The sequence below is a fragment of the Perissodus microlepis genome, chromosome 2 (genome assembly GCF_051167445.1).
Source record: "Perissodus microlepis isolate ML-2025 ecotype Zambia chromosome 2, ASM5116744v1, whole genome shotgun sequence".
NCBI classification, from domain to species: domain Eukaryota; kingdom Metazoa; phylum Chordata; class Actinopteri; order Cichliformes; family Cichlidae; genus Perissodus; species Perissodus microlepis.
The window spans coordinates 23,233,763-23,246,627 of record NC_140462.1 but is presented as its reverse complement, the minus strand read 5'-3'; the positions used below and the strand labels follow the sequence as shown (position 1 = coordinate 23,246,627).

Genomic DNA, 12,865 nt, shown 5'->3' with positions numbered 1-12,865 from the left:
ATAAATTTCTGATTTATTTCTTCAGTATATATCTGTCTATTTGGAAAAAACACAGTGTGTTTTTAGTGTTTTTGGTGTTTGCATGTATTTGATGACACACAGAAACACAGAATAGCCTGTAGCCAGCATTATCCTTTAAAGCTCATTCATGTGTACTTTTTGTCTGCTCATGCACACATTTAAAGCTTTTCCTCCTTTTTCTTGCCTCCCCTCCCCTGAAACACGCTCCCTTTGCCTGTCATCAACATGTTCCAGTGACAGCCTCATGCTTGTCTTCACCAGTCGCTCCCATCCACATCTCCTTCCACGAAACTTGGAAACAACTTCCAATTAACTGGATAGGATCAGCAAGCCGTCCTGCCTGGCCCTGATAACATTATCCCATGTCACGCACTGCTGCCAGCGCCCGGATTATGAAATTAAAAAAAGAAGCTGAAGAAGAAGAAGAAAGGATGGTTGAGGATGGAGGGAAAGTGGTTGGGTGCTGGGGAATGGGAGCTGAGGTGGGAGGGAGGCTTGCCCCTGGGGGCTGTCATCAGTGATTGTATAGTATATTTGGCCCTGTGTGAAAGGGAGGGTTATGTAAGGTTTTAAAGCCCCTCCACTATCACCAGAACAGAGAAGTTCAATATGCCGGAGAGCTGCTTCAGCTTCCAGTCCAGTGCTAACCGCCCACTGATAAGCGCTTACATAACGAGCTGCGGTTGAGGTCTCTGGTGTCTGATGAGTATGTAAATGGAGGCAAGTAGAGGAGCGCTCCTCCGTTTCGCACGATAACACCGTGATGAATTGCTTCAGTCTTTTCTCACATGAATTATTTTTGAAGATTGCATTTCTGTTGTGTCGAGATGAAGAAGCAGAGACTGTTTGGGTTGCAGTGATTTGAAAATGTCAGACCCATCTCTTCTTTTTTTTAAACGGAGGACTAAATGTCTTCAGTGAGCTTAGACGTGCCTCTGATTGCTAACAGCGGATTGTAGGAAACACCAGATGGCATTGGCAGGTTAGGTTTTGGTTTAATGTACTGTGTATTATGAGCTTTCCTCAGCTTTGGAAAGGTCTTCCTGAGGAGAATCATTGACTTCCTGAGCCTGGTTCCTCCTATTAAAACGGAGTTCTTCCTTTCCACAGTTGCCAGGTGCTGCTTTATTATCACCCTTTTGATTGGCCTTTATCTTGTGCCCACTTTCTCTTTTGAATCGACATGTTTTATTTAAGTATTAGTAATTAAATCGTGACACTTTAAAGAGTCATCATTTTTAATAGTTTTCAAACAATTCCTTTTAAAAACCAAACTTCTTTTATTATATAAAAACTAATCAAACATTCAAACATACAGTCAGACATTTTTATATGTCAAAGTTAGGAAGAGAATGCCCCGTGTGTGTGTGTGTGTGTGTGTGTGTGTGTGTGTGTGTGTGTGTGTGTGTGTGTGTGTGCGCGCACGCGCGTGTGTCCTCTTCCAGATGTCCTTGTCTGACAGCCGCATCTTTCCTTTATTCCATTAGTGAGTCCTTGAGTCTGTTTCTGTAATGATAAGAGAAATGTTCTGCTTCCAAATGCGTGCACACACACAGACACACACGCAGACCCCTCGTCCAGTTCGTGAGATGCGTCCCTGCTTCTGCTATGCTGCTGCACGTTTTGTTCAGGTGAAATACCAGGAAAAAAAAACAACATACATCCAGTCTTCAATTTTTTTCCAGCTCAGGGTTGGAAGCTTCAAATAATAATACTGGAAGCCATTTTGAAGTCTCATAAAATAAAAGAAAGGATATTCAGAGGGAAATGTTAAATTGTAGAATTTATCATCATAATTGTGACCTTCTTATCTTTGCCTTTGTTACAAACAGTAAAAAAACATTATTATGAAAAAACCCACATTCACTGTATCACAGAAACATGCCACACCTGACCAGCTGGGATCGTATTAAACACGGACACATGGCCCGCCCTGTTAGGGATGCGTGGGCTCAGATGGGTTCCTGTGTCTTTATACATTACGACAATGAATGTCAGCAGCCGATTACGCTACGCACAAACACACAGCAGCCACACACCCACCGTCTTCCCCCCGATAGCAGATACATAAAGTGTTGTGGAACTTCTTTTCATCCTTGTTATGAAAATACATAACAAAAAAATACAAAATACAATAAAATACACAAAATCTAACATAAAAAAAACTGCAATATGACAACAAAAACTTCTTAGCGTTTATTATTTCCCATCGGCGCTCCTGTGTGCTAGTTTTGTAGTAACTTTACACCTTACATCACTGCTGATCGTTAATATTCACTTATTGTTGTGTATAATAAAGCCCAAGGCACCAGTTATGTGACATTTAGCTAAGTGTGGACCTGTTCTGCTCATTTCCAGCACTAGATTTTTATTCTTGGACTCCACTACAGTAGCTTTGGATGATTCACAGTTCAAAATAACCCAAATTACGTACTGCAGGACTACATGCTGTGTTATTCATGCACCAGAAAGTTGGCCACATTGGTATTAGAAAAGCACATGCACACATATAGCCATATATAGAAGTTTCAGGAAAGCAGCATAATAAGAAAGAATCCTTTCCTCGTTGTGTGGCGTCTGTTTCCAGTGTTCACTGTTCTGTTGAAGGACACAGAGGCTCGCTCGCTATCAGAAGCCCATAAACTGTGCGTGATAGTTAAATTGTATATTTATTGCTATAATAAAAGTGTGTGTGTGAGTAAATGTGGTTGTAGTATAAAGCACTTTGAGTGGTTTGGAAGACTAGAGCTGTGCAGCTGTATGAATGCAGTCCATTCATCCAAAAGGCCACAGGTATATATTTGTTTCTCTTCCTCAGTGGTTAAAAGAATGAGTTTAATATCTAATAGTTGAACTGCAGGTGACTGTAAGGACTGTAACCTCTGACCTTCTTAAAGCAGCCGGGACATTTACCACGACAGCTGCCGTCTTGTTGAGACAGTGACCAAAAAAGTACTCAAGATAGAAGGAAAAAAAAAACATTTTCACCTCCAACTGAACCAAAGTGATCTGTTTGATTTAGCTAGTCAGGTCTGTAAGAAGTCAGCTTGGACGGCACCAGACGCTGAGGCAACACCTACACAGCCAGCTTAGAATGACTAATTATCACAAAGTGCAGTTTGTGGTGCATTTGTGATGGATTTTAAGAATGCAACACGCACGTGGTGTGGTTGAAAAGTGGGCTTCAATTCAATTCAATTCAATTCAATTCAATTTTATTTATATAGCGCCAAATCACAACAAAAGTCGCCTCAAGGCGCTTCATAGATACAGAGAAAAACCCAACAATCATATGACCCCCTATGAGCAAGCACTTTGGCGACAGTGGGAAGGAAAAACTCCCTTTTACCAGGAAGAAACCTCCGGCAGAACCAGGCTCAGGGAGGGGCGGCCATCTGCTGCGACCGGTTGGGGTGAGAGAAGGAAGACAGGATAAAAGACATGCTGTGGAAGAGAGACAGAGGTTAATAACAGATATGATTCAATGCAGAGAGGTCTATTAATACATAGTGAGTGAGAAAGGTGACTGGAAAGGAAAAACTCAATGCATCTTGGGAATCCCCCGGCAGCCTACGTCTATTGCAGCATAACTAAGGGAGGATTCAGGGTCACCTGGTCCAGCCCTAACTATATGCTTTAGCAAAAAGGAAAGTTTTAAGCCTAATCTTAAAAGTAGAGATAGTTTCTGTCTCCCGAATCCAAACTGGAAGCTGGTTCCACAGAAGAGGGGCCTGAAAACTGAAGGCTCTGCCTCCCATTCTACTTTTAAATACTCTAGGAACAACAAGTAGGCCTGCAGAGCGAGAGCGAAGTGCTCTAATAGGGTGATATGGTACTACAAGGTCATTAAGATAAGATGGGGCCTGATTATTTAAGACCTTGTATGTGAGGAGCAGGATTTTGAATTCAATTCTGGATTTAACAGGAAGCCAATGAAGGGAAGCCAAAACAGGAGAAATATGCTCTCTCCTTCTAGTCCCTGTCAGTACTCTTGCTGCAGCATTTTGGATTAGCTGAAGGCTTTTCAGTGAGTTTTTTGGACATCCTAATAATAATGAATTACAGTAGTCCAGCCTGGAAGTAATAAATGCATGAACTAGTTTTTCAGCGTCACTCTGAGACAGGATATTTCTAATTCTCGAGATGTTGCGCAAATGGAAGAAAGCAGTCTTACATATTTGTTTAATATGTGCGTTGAAGGACATGTCCTGGTCAAAAATGACTCCAAGGTTCCTCACAGCGTTACTGGAGGCCAAGGTAATGCCATCCAGAGTATGAATCTGGTTAGATACCATATTTCTAAGATTTTCAGGGCCGAGTACAATAACCTCAGTTTTATCTGAATTAAGAAGCAGAAAGTTAGCGGCCATCCAGGTCTTTATGTCTTTAAGACATTCCTGCAGTTTAACTAATTGGTGTGTGTTATCTGGCTTCATGGACAGATAGAGCTGGGTGTCATCTGCATAGCAGTGAAAATGTATGCTATGTCTTCTAATGATGCTGCCTAAAGGAAGCATGTATAATGTAAACAGAATTGGTCCTAGCACTGAACCCTGTGGAACTCCATAATTGACCTCAGTGTGTGAAGAGGACTCTCCATTTACATGCACAAATTGGAGTCTATTAGATAGATATGATACAAACCACCTTCAATAGAGAAGGAGCAACTGCAGCATTTAGGAGCAGAAAGAAGCACAAAAATAAATTAAAGATCAAAAAAATGTGATTACAAGCCCAAGTGGGCTGCAATGGCGTGTTTTCTTTGTTTATAATGTTCACGTTCAGTTCGCTAAAACACTCATTCTTCCTCTTTTACGACTTTGGTCATACCTGTAGGAGCGGCTAAGCTAAAGGTCTGACAACAGCACAAACATGAGCCAGACCAGACCAGCTGGTCAGCGTATTTCTGACACTGCCCCCTGGTGTCAGTACACAGCTACAACATGTAAACAACAGGCTGCAAAGGTCCAGCCAGTTACATGTCACTGGACTGAGGCTGGAAACTGGAAAAGCCAACAGCTTATGACTAAAGAGACTTTACTCACACATACACAGCTGTTCAGAGTTCTTTGACATGTGATTCGAGTTAAACTCAAATGATAGTCACATATTTCTGCATGCACCTCTCCGTAAGCACGCACACATTCATGCAGAAACACTTACTCTCCTCACCAGGTTAACAGTCTGACATTTCTTCTATTATCTATCAGCATACATTTGCAGTCTTTTTAATCAAATCTTGCGTGTGGGTGAGCATGCCGATTTTGAATTTCTGAATGTGTGTGTATTGAAATGAGGTACTTCACCCCTCGAGGCGCTCGGTCACAGTTACAAATGGATTGCCATCCCACTCGGCCTCGTCTCCCGTGTCGCCTCCCAGAATAAGCTGTGCAGCTCAATCTGCCGTCCCTTCCTATTTCATCCCGGCACCATTCAGCCCTGGCAAATACTGGCGTATCAAAATGATGCCACGAGTGTTCAGCGAGGAGAGCAGGAGAGATCTGCTTCAAAATGGAAATGCTGTTCTGGTTCGCCAGGTGCAATAAATGTGGAGGATTTCATCTTGGCTGCCACTTGCACAGTTAATCAAATAGATACAAGTGAGTTTATACAGCAGCACAGGAGGGGACACTGTATTCAGAATGGGCCAATGAACATTCAGGCTGCAATTTGTCTAATGACCAAGAAGCCAACAAAGAAAAAAGAAAACTTAAAATCCAAACTTTGCACAGCACATATTGTGCATGTTTTCTTCAGATGGGAAGAAAATCTGCACTGCTAGCGTTGTCAATGCTAACAAACTGTTACCATAGTTTTATCACTCATCTCCTTAGTGTCAACTATTTGAAGAACATGCACGGTGAGTGTCATGTTGGCCAGTTTAATGTCACCATAATAAATTAGATGTTTTACTTTTAAAAAATATAGTAGATTTGGCATTCGACTGTGTCCCTCGGAGTGTCCTGTGGGAGGTGCTTCGGGAATATCGCTACCGGCCATTCGATCCTTATACAACCATTGCAAGAGCTTGGTCTGCAAAGCCAACAATAAGTCAGACTCGTTCCCGGTGGGTGAGGGACTCTGCCAGGACTGCCCTTTGTCACAGATTTTGTTCGTAATTTATATGGACAGAATTTCTAGGTGTAGCCAATTTGGCTTTCACTTGGGTGGTCTCAGAATCTCATCTCTGCTTTACGCAGATGATGTGGTTCTGTTGGCTTCATCGGGTCATGGCCTCCAGCTTGCACTGGAATGGTTCACAGCTGAGTGTGAGAATCAGCATCTCCAAATCTGAAGCCATGGTCCTCAGCTGGAAAAGGGTGGACTGCCCACTCCGGGTCAGGGATGAGTTCCTGCCCCAAGTGGAAGAGTTTAAGTACCCGGACACGCTGGAGATATTATATCTCTCAGGTGGTCTGGGAACGCATTGGGGTTCCCACGGAAAAGCTGGAGCAGGTGGCCGGGGAGAGGGAGGTCTGGGCTTCTCTGCTTAGGCTGCTGCCCCCACAACCCGGCCCCTGATAAGCGGAAGAAGATGGATGGATGGAAAATATAGTAGTTGGTACTAGGGCTGCCACAAACGATTATTTTGATAGTCGACTAGTCACCGATTATTTTTGCGATTAGTCGACTAATCAGATCATGCATCCATTGGACGTAAAACGTACAGCTTATTGCACCAGCACGCATCTGCTCTTATATAACTATCATTAGCTTACAGCTTTAAGTGTTTAAGGTATGTGCTAACTAAAAATAAAGACAAGATGATAGTTTGTTAAACTTTAATGAAATTAGCAGATTGTTTCGGTGAAGTTTAATAAACTCCTTGCTATCTAAAATATAACAGGACACCGGAGTATATTCTCGAGCATCTCACATTTCTGATAATCAGTTGTCTGCTTGACGTTTATTCAGCTGTGTAAAAACTATAACTTTAAATCAGTCGTCGACTATTTTGATAGTCGACGTAATCGTGACTAGTCGACTAATCTTGGCAGCCCTAGTTGGTACCAATGTCATCCAAATTCCTGGATTTGATATTACAGCTAGCTAAATTTTTCTGAGCTTCTTCTTCGAGATGCATATTCACTCTTGCATTATTTACATTCTGGATTTTTATTTTTTTGCACCGGTTAAATCCATACATTACCTCTTTAATAGGACCTGTACATGCAGCCATATTTTCAGCATTTTATCTTCAAGTATCAGATCTTATGACAGTTTGTTCCATCAGTACTCCAGAAAAGCAGCAATAATCATTACATGCTCACATTTTTCATCTGCAGTCTCTGTACAGATGATACGACACAGTTTTTTACTGCACAGTCGATGTCTCAGCTGGTAATTCCACCTGATCGATTTATTCTGAGAATCAGTTTAAATAATAATTCTGATTACAGACACAAAAGTGTGCACTGCAGTCACTGAATCACAGTCAAACCTGCAGCTTTACTGAAGCTGAGTAAATCAGATTTAGCTAAAGATGAAATTTATGCAAAAGTGATTTTATTACCAGCTGGGTTGAAATACACGAAGTCGCTTCTGAAAGTGAGACAGTGAGATTAGCATAGTGTATGAAATATTAATTAGATATAGACTTTTGATGTAGACAGGATTTTTCATTCTCATGAATCTAGTGTGTGTTTTTATGTTGATGCTGTATGAGTGAGCACAGCCTGATTTTCTCATACATGTTTAGTATAGTTCATATGTTTCAGGTCAATCTAAATAGAAAACAACTGCATTTATTTCACTTTTCCATTAAATATGTATGACCACTTATTGACTGCTCTGGTATTCAGTTACAGTCGGATAAGTGACTCAGAGCAAAAGGGCTCAGTATTGATCTACGATCTTCCCAGGAAGGGATATCTGTCAGGGGGTAAAGAGTGTTAAAAAGATCCCATTATGTGTTGTTTTAAACTCAGAAGGAAATGCTGTCTCATGCTGCCTGATGCCAGGCGTGTTGCGGATCTTTCACTGTGTTTGGAGATGTAATCATGCACTTTCTACAAAGGAGGAAATATGATTGTTTACAGCTGCAAAAGCTTAAATTTAAATCAAATCACTGGTGTGTTTTTCTATGTGAGGAAAACAGTTTACTGTTTTACAGCTGTATGGTTTGTTTAATTGCTTCTTTTTTCCATCTCTTGTGTCCAGCAGAGAGTTGCTGAAGACGCTCGGCATCACAGAGGAAGAACTGAGACACTCACAGATCCCGGGCTTGGTGGCTGCATGCTCAGTTGTCTCCAGCTTGAAGAAGAACATCTGTACTAATCAGCAGGAATCATGGATTTTGTAATGAAGCAAGCTCTAGGTGGTAAGTACTGCAGTCCTAAATGCTTTTCCTGAGAATACATTAGAGTTGGAGATATTTTCTGTTTAAGATGCTGTACAAACACATATGTGCATATAAACATGAAGGCTTTCTGGTTTCTCTTTGAATCGGCCTGTAGTTTGACCAGTTATGTTCGATCACATGGCTGCATGTAGATAGTCCATGTAGAAAGTAAAGGAGAGATCTTTTGTCCCTAGCTGGCAGTCAGCAGGAGAGGTCGTGCATGAACCCAATATATTGCCGTGGGTGTTGTAGGGTTTCCATCTTGGTCAACGATGCACTTCCAGGCCTTGTGATCTGTGGCCTTGACCTTTGCTTACTCAAGGGTTAGACGTCGTCATTTAAGATCGTCTTCAACTTGCTCAAGCTAAGTCTTCTTGGGGCGTCACGCTTGATTCTCCACTGGGTGGGATGCCGCTGCAGCAGAAGTAGGGCTGTTCAATAGGACAATATATATTGGATGCCAATATGAAAACATCTATCGTTTTCTTATTACGCTATTGTTTGTCTCGTGGTGTCGCAAAATAAACTGTTTATGGCAATATTTTTTCATCGTTTTGATGGTCACTGTAGTGGCTATATTAATTTCTTAAAGTTCTCTCTTGCTCTTATATTTAAAATAACCACACTATGGACAGACAGGTGACTGTTTCTATGCGTACTTTCGTTAGCAAAAACAATCGTGTGACTCCGCCATCTGCTTATTCTGTTTATTTTCCCACATAAACCTTTCATATTAAAGCTCAAGATCCTGTTGAGACTTTTCAAAATAAACTGAAATTATATACATCATTCTCAAACATCAAATTTCAGAATATGCATCAAACAAATTACCTCAAATAAAAACATGAAGTAGCTATAAATGGTGCTTACAGTCACCACATGGATGCATGCACAGAGAATACCAGCATGGCCAGTGAAGATGAGGCAGAAACAGGTAGCTCCAAACAGAAGGACCAGTCAAAACAAATCCAGGACCTTATTCCTAAAGGAGGGGCTACTGCTGTAGCATGGACAGGGTTTGGTTATGAAAATGTCTGACACGGACCAGAAAACTGTACTATGCAAATTATGCCGCAAACAGGTCTCTACCACAGACTCAAACACGACAAACCTCTTCAACCACCTACGCAAGAATCACATGAAAGAGTATGGAGAGAGTTTACAGATGAGAAGCAAAAAAGAGTCGTCAGGTGCTAAAAAATAGACTCAAACATTAGAACAGGCTTTTCCCCGCAGCACGCAATGCAATAAATACTCACAAAGAAAATGGCGGCCGTTACAAATTACATCTAAAAATGTATGGCTGTGATTACTATAGCTATCACCTGACAACCATATAGGCTTCTAGTAGCATTTAAAAAAATGTATCTGGCTTCATAAAAATTAATGTGTGAACTGGAAACCTGACCTGACTGCACCAGAAGCTCTCAAAAATTGGTCCTCCCCCCTGAGGCTAATTCAATGGACTAGCAAATGGGTCAAGTTCCAGTGCTTTGAGCTCTCAAATCTAGGGCTGCCACGATTGGTCGACTAGTCACGATTACGTCGACTATCAAAATCGTCGATGACTGATTTAATAGTCGACGTGTCGTTTGAAGCTTTGTAAGATCCCAAAAGACGCAGGAATAAGTAGTAGAATTTAAGAGTGTAATAACGGACTGAAACAGAAGATGGCAGCACTGCATGTACAAGGATGCCAGCTGCCGTTAAACCCCGAAGAAGAAGAAGTAGCTCTGTCCCAGAATTCATAGCGCAGCCCTTCTCAGTTTCCAACAATGGCAGCAGCTAGTTAGTTTTAATATTACTCTTATTATACTTTCTGGGTCACAAAATAAACGTTTAACATATTTTCAGGCGAGAATGTAGCTGTGTAAACCTCAAATATCTGCTCAGTTTATCAAGACACCACATATTTTCAAAAGCGCTCCTACGTTTTCGGCGAAGTCTGTTACCCACTAGCTCGATAGCTAGCCGGGGGTAGGCTCACTAGAGCCCGCGAGAACACCGGACTCCCGGCAAATCGTTTTCAAACCCACCGTCGTCTTTCGCTACTCAGGTTAAACACATATAAGTCACTTAGATAACTTAAAAATGTTATTGTTTGGCTTTTTTTTAGTATTTTATTTGTTCCTGAGTAAATCGGTTTGGCTGAGATTAAAGTTGTAGTTTTTACACAGCTGAATAAACGTCAAGCAGACAACTGATTATCAGAACTGTGAGATGCTCAAGAATATACTCCGGTGTCCCGTTATATTTTAGATAGCAAGGAGTTTATTAAACTTCACCGAAACAATCTGCAAATTTCATTAAAATTTAATAAACTATCATCTTGTCTTTATTTTTAGTTAGCACATACCTTAAACACTTAAAGCTGTAAGCTAATGATAGTTATATAAGAGCAGATGCATGCTGGTGCAATAAGCTGTACGCTGTACATCCAATGGATCCATGATCTGATTAGTCGACTAATCGCAAAAATAATCTGTGACTAGTCGACTATCAAAATAATCGTTTGTGGCAGCCCTACTCAAATCTATACTTTAAGTGAAATTTGTTGAAGGCATAAAGAAAGTTTAGGTGTTTGGTGTGGGTACTGTGGTGGAGAAGCCTGTAGATGTTTCCCACAGAGCACTGTCCTCACTTTAAAACCTGTCGTGTATGTGTGCATATTTATGCAAAGGCACGTCCAACCTCAGCAGCAGCACTTTAGTTCTCTCGTTTCTTATTTTTTGGTTTTAAAAAACATATTTAGTTTATTTCACTGACAAACTGTAACAGGAAAGGAGATTTATCACAATAATGGTGATAATAAGTTTTATCCTCTTATATTTCCTTTGCAATTCCGTATTTTTGACCCAGCCTGTCATTTACACCCCATGTGGCTTTTATGCTAGCTGAGATTGGGCTCATTCACGAAGAGCAAACTAAAACAGATCTAAGTGAATGTTCTTGTAAGTGAAGGTCCCCCAAGGGTACTGAGGTCATGCCTCCTTAAATCAGCCCTCTCATCTAGTTCAGTCAGCTCGGTGACCACCGGCCAGAATGAAATGAGATTTATTCCTTTAAAGCTCAGCCTTCCCACTTTGTCACAGGACTAATTTATATCTGCTCCTCTCCTTTGACTCCTTCTTCCTTTCTTCTTCTCAGTTTTCCTGCAATCGATTCTTCTATGCTTATTCCTTGTGTGTGTTCTCTTCTATCGCTCTTTCTCATAAGAGAGCTAGTGTTGCTGCCTTCAACAGTTGCTTCTGGTGTACAGTAATCTTTCGACAGTTTCACATGTTGCTGCAGACAAGCTGGCTCAATAAGATCAACAAATAATAATAATAATAATAATAAACTTTATATATAAAGCACACTTAAAAACCAAGGGTATGCCAAGTTGCTTAACAAGTAACATAGACAATAGGAGGAGGATAATAGAAATAGGACCAAAGCAAGTACTAAGTATGCAAGCAGGTAGCTGTCACTGATACATAGGAAAGCAACAGGTACAGAGCAAACAAGAATTTAAATGAGCATAAAAGTGCATGATATAAAATCATAAAAGAAATATTAACTAGAGGGAAAGGCAAGATTGAATAAGTGGGTTTTTAGTCGTGATTTGAACAGTGCAATGGAATCAGATGCGCGGAGGTCGAGAGGAAGGGTATTCCACAGTACCGGGGCAGCCAGAGCAAACGCACGGTCACCCCGGGACTTCAGCCGAGATCTGGGTTGGGTCAGAAGTAGTTGAGTGAACAAATGAAAATTAGAGCTTCCAGTGATGCCCCAACAGGGAAAGATGCCACCTGCATTTGATGATTCATAGAATCTGGTTTATGGGTCATGTGACCTAAGTGCCGATGCCCATTTATCAGGTGATCTGGTGATATTTTAATGATCCACATTGGTTCAGTCACATGCATAAATGCACAGGTAGGCCTTAACGCCTGTCACAGTCTGGCTGAGGTGACATTACGTGAGTATGTATTGTAAAAAGGACTCAATTGCAGTCCAAAACAGAATGTGAAACGTGGCGTGAACAAAAACAAGCCGTTTATTAAGGCTGGCAAAAATGGATACAAACAAAGGGCATGGGTGAAACTAAACAAAAACCTAAACTGGGTGAACTAAAAGTAAAACATGAAAAAAAAAAAAACTTAAACATGAAGACTGGTGTTGATACCTGGAGTCACAACGTGGATTAGCAGACGACCTGACAAGGAATGACTGAAAACACACGGACTAAATACACACAGGAGGATAATGAGGGAAGTGGAAACACATAGGGAAACAGCTGAAACAAATGAACATAACAAAGTCACAAGGGGAGAGTACAACTAAACACATTTGACCTAAGAACACAGGACCTCTTCAAAATAAAACAGGAAACATAATGAAACACAGACATGACTACATGAACTTGACAACAAAAGACATGCAGACATGAAACACATAAAGGACAAGGAAGACTTAACACAGGCGTTGAAAACACAAGGGAATCTGATAAACAAACGAACT

The 12,865-nt window shown here is 41.0% G+C and overlaps 1 protein-coding gene across 2 annotated transcripts in view; it reads left to right on the top strand.

Annotated features, from left to right (window-relative positions):
- cplx2b (complexin 2b) overlaps nt 1-12,865 on the top strand; it is a 59,631-nt gene that overhangs the window by 30,176 nt on the left and 16,590 nt on the right. The window contains exon 2 of one of the 2 annotated variants that reach the window (XM_084952966.1): nt 8,185-8,341. In XM_084952966.1, coding sequence (XP_084809092.1) covers nt 8,311-8,341 — 31 coding nt within the window. In that variant the 5' untranslated portion in view covers nt 8,185-8,310. Of the gene's footprint in view, nt 1-8,181; nt 8,342-12,865 lie in introns of both variants that reach the window. The other variant, XM_084952957.1, reaches the window with a different exon arrangement.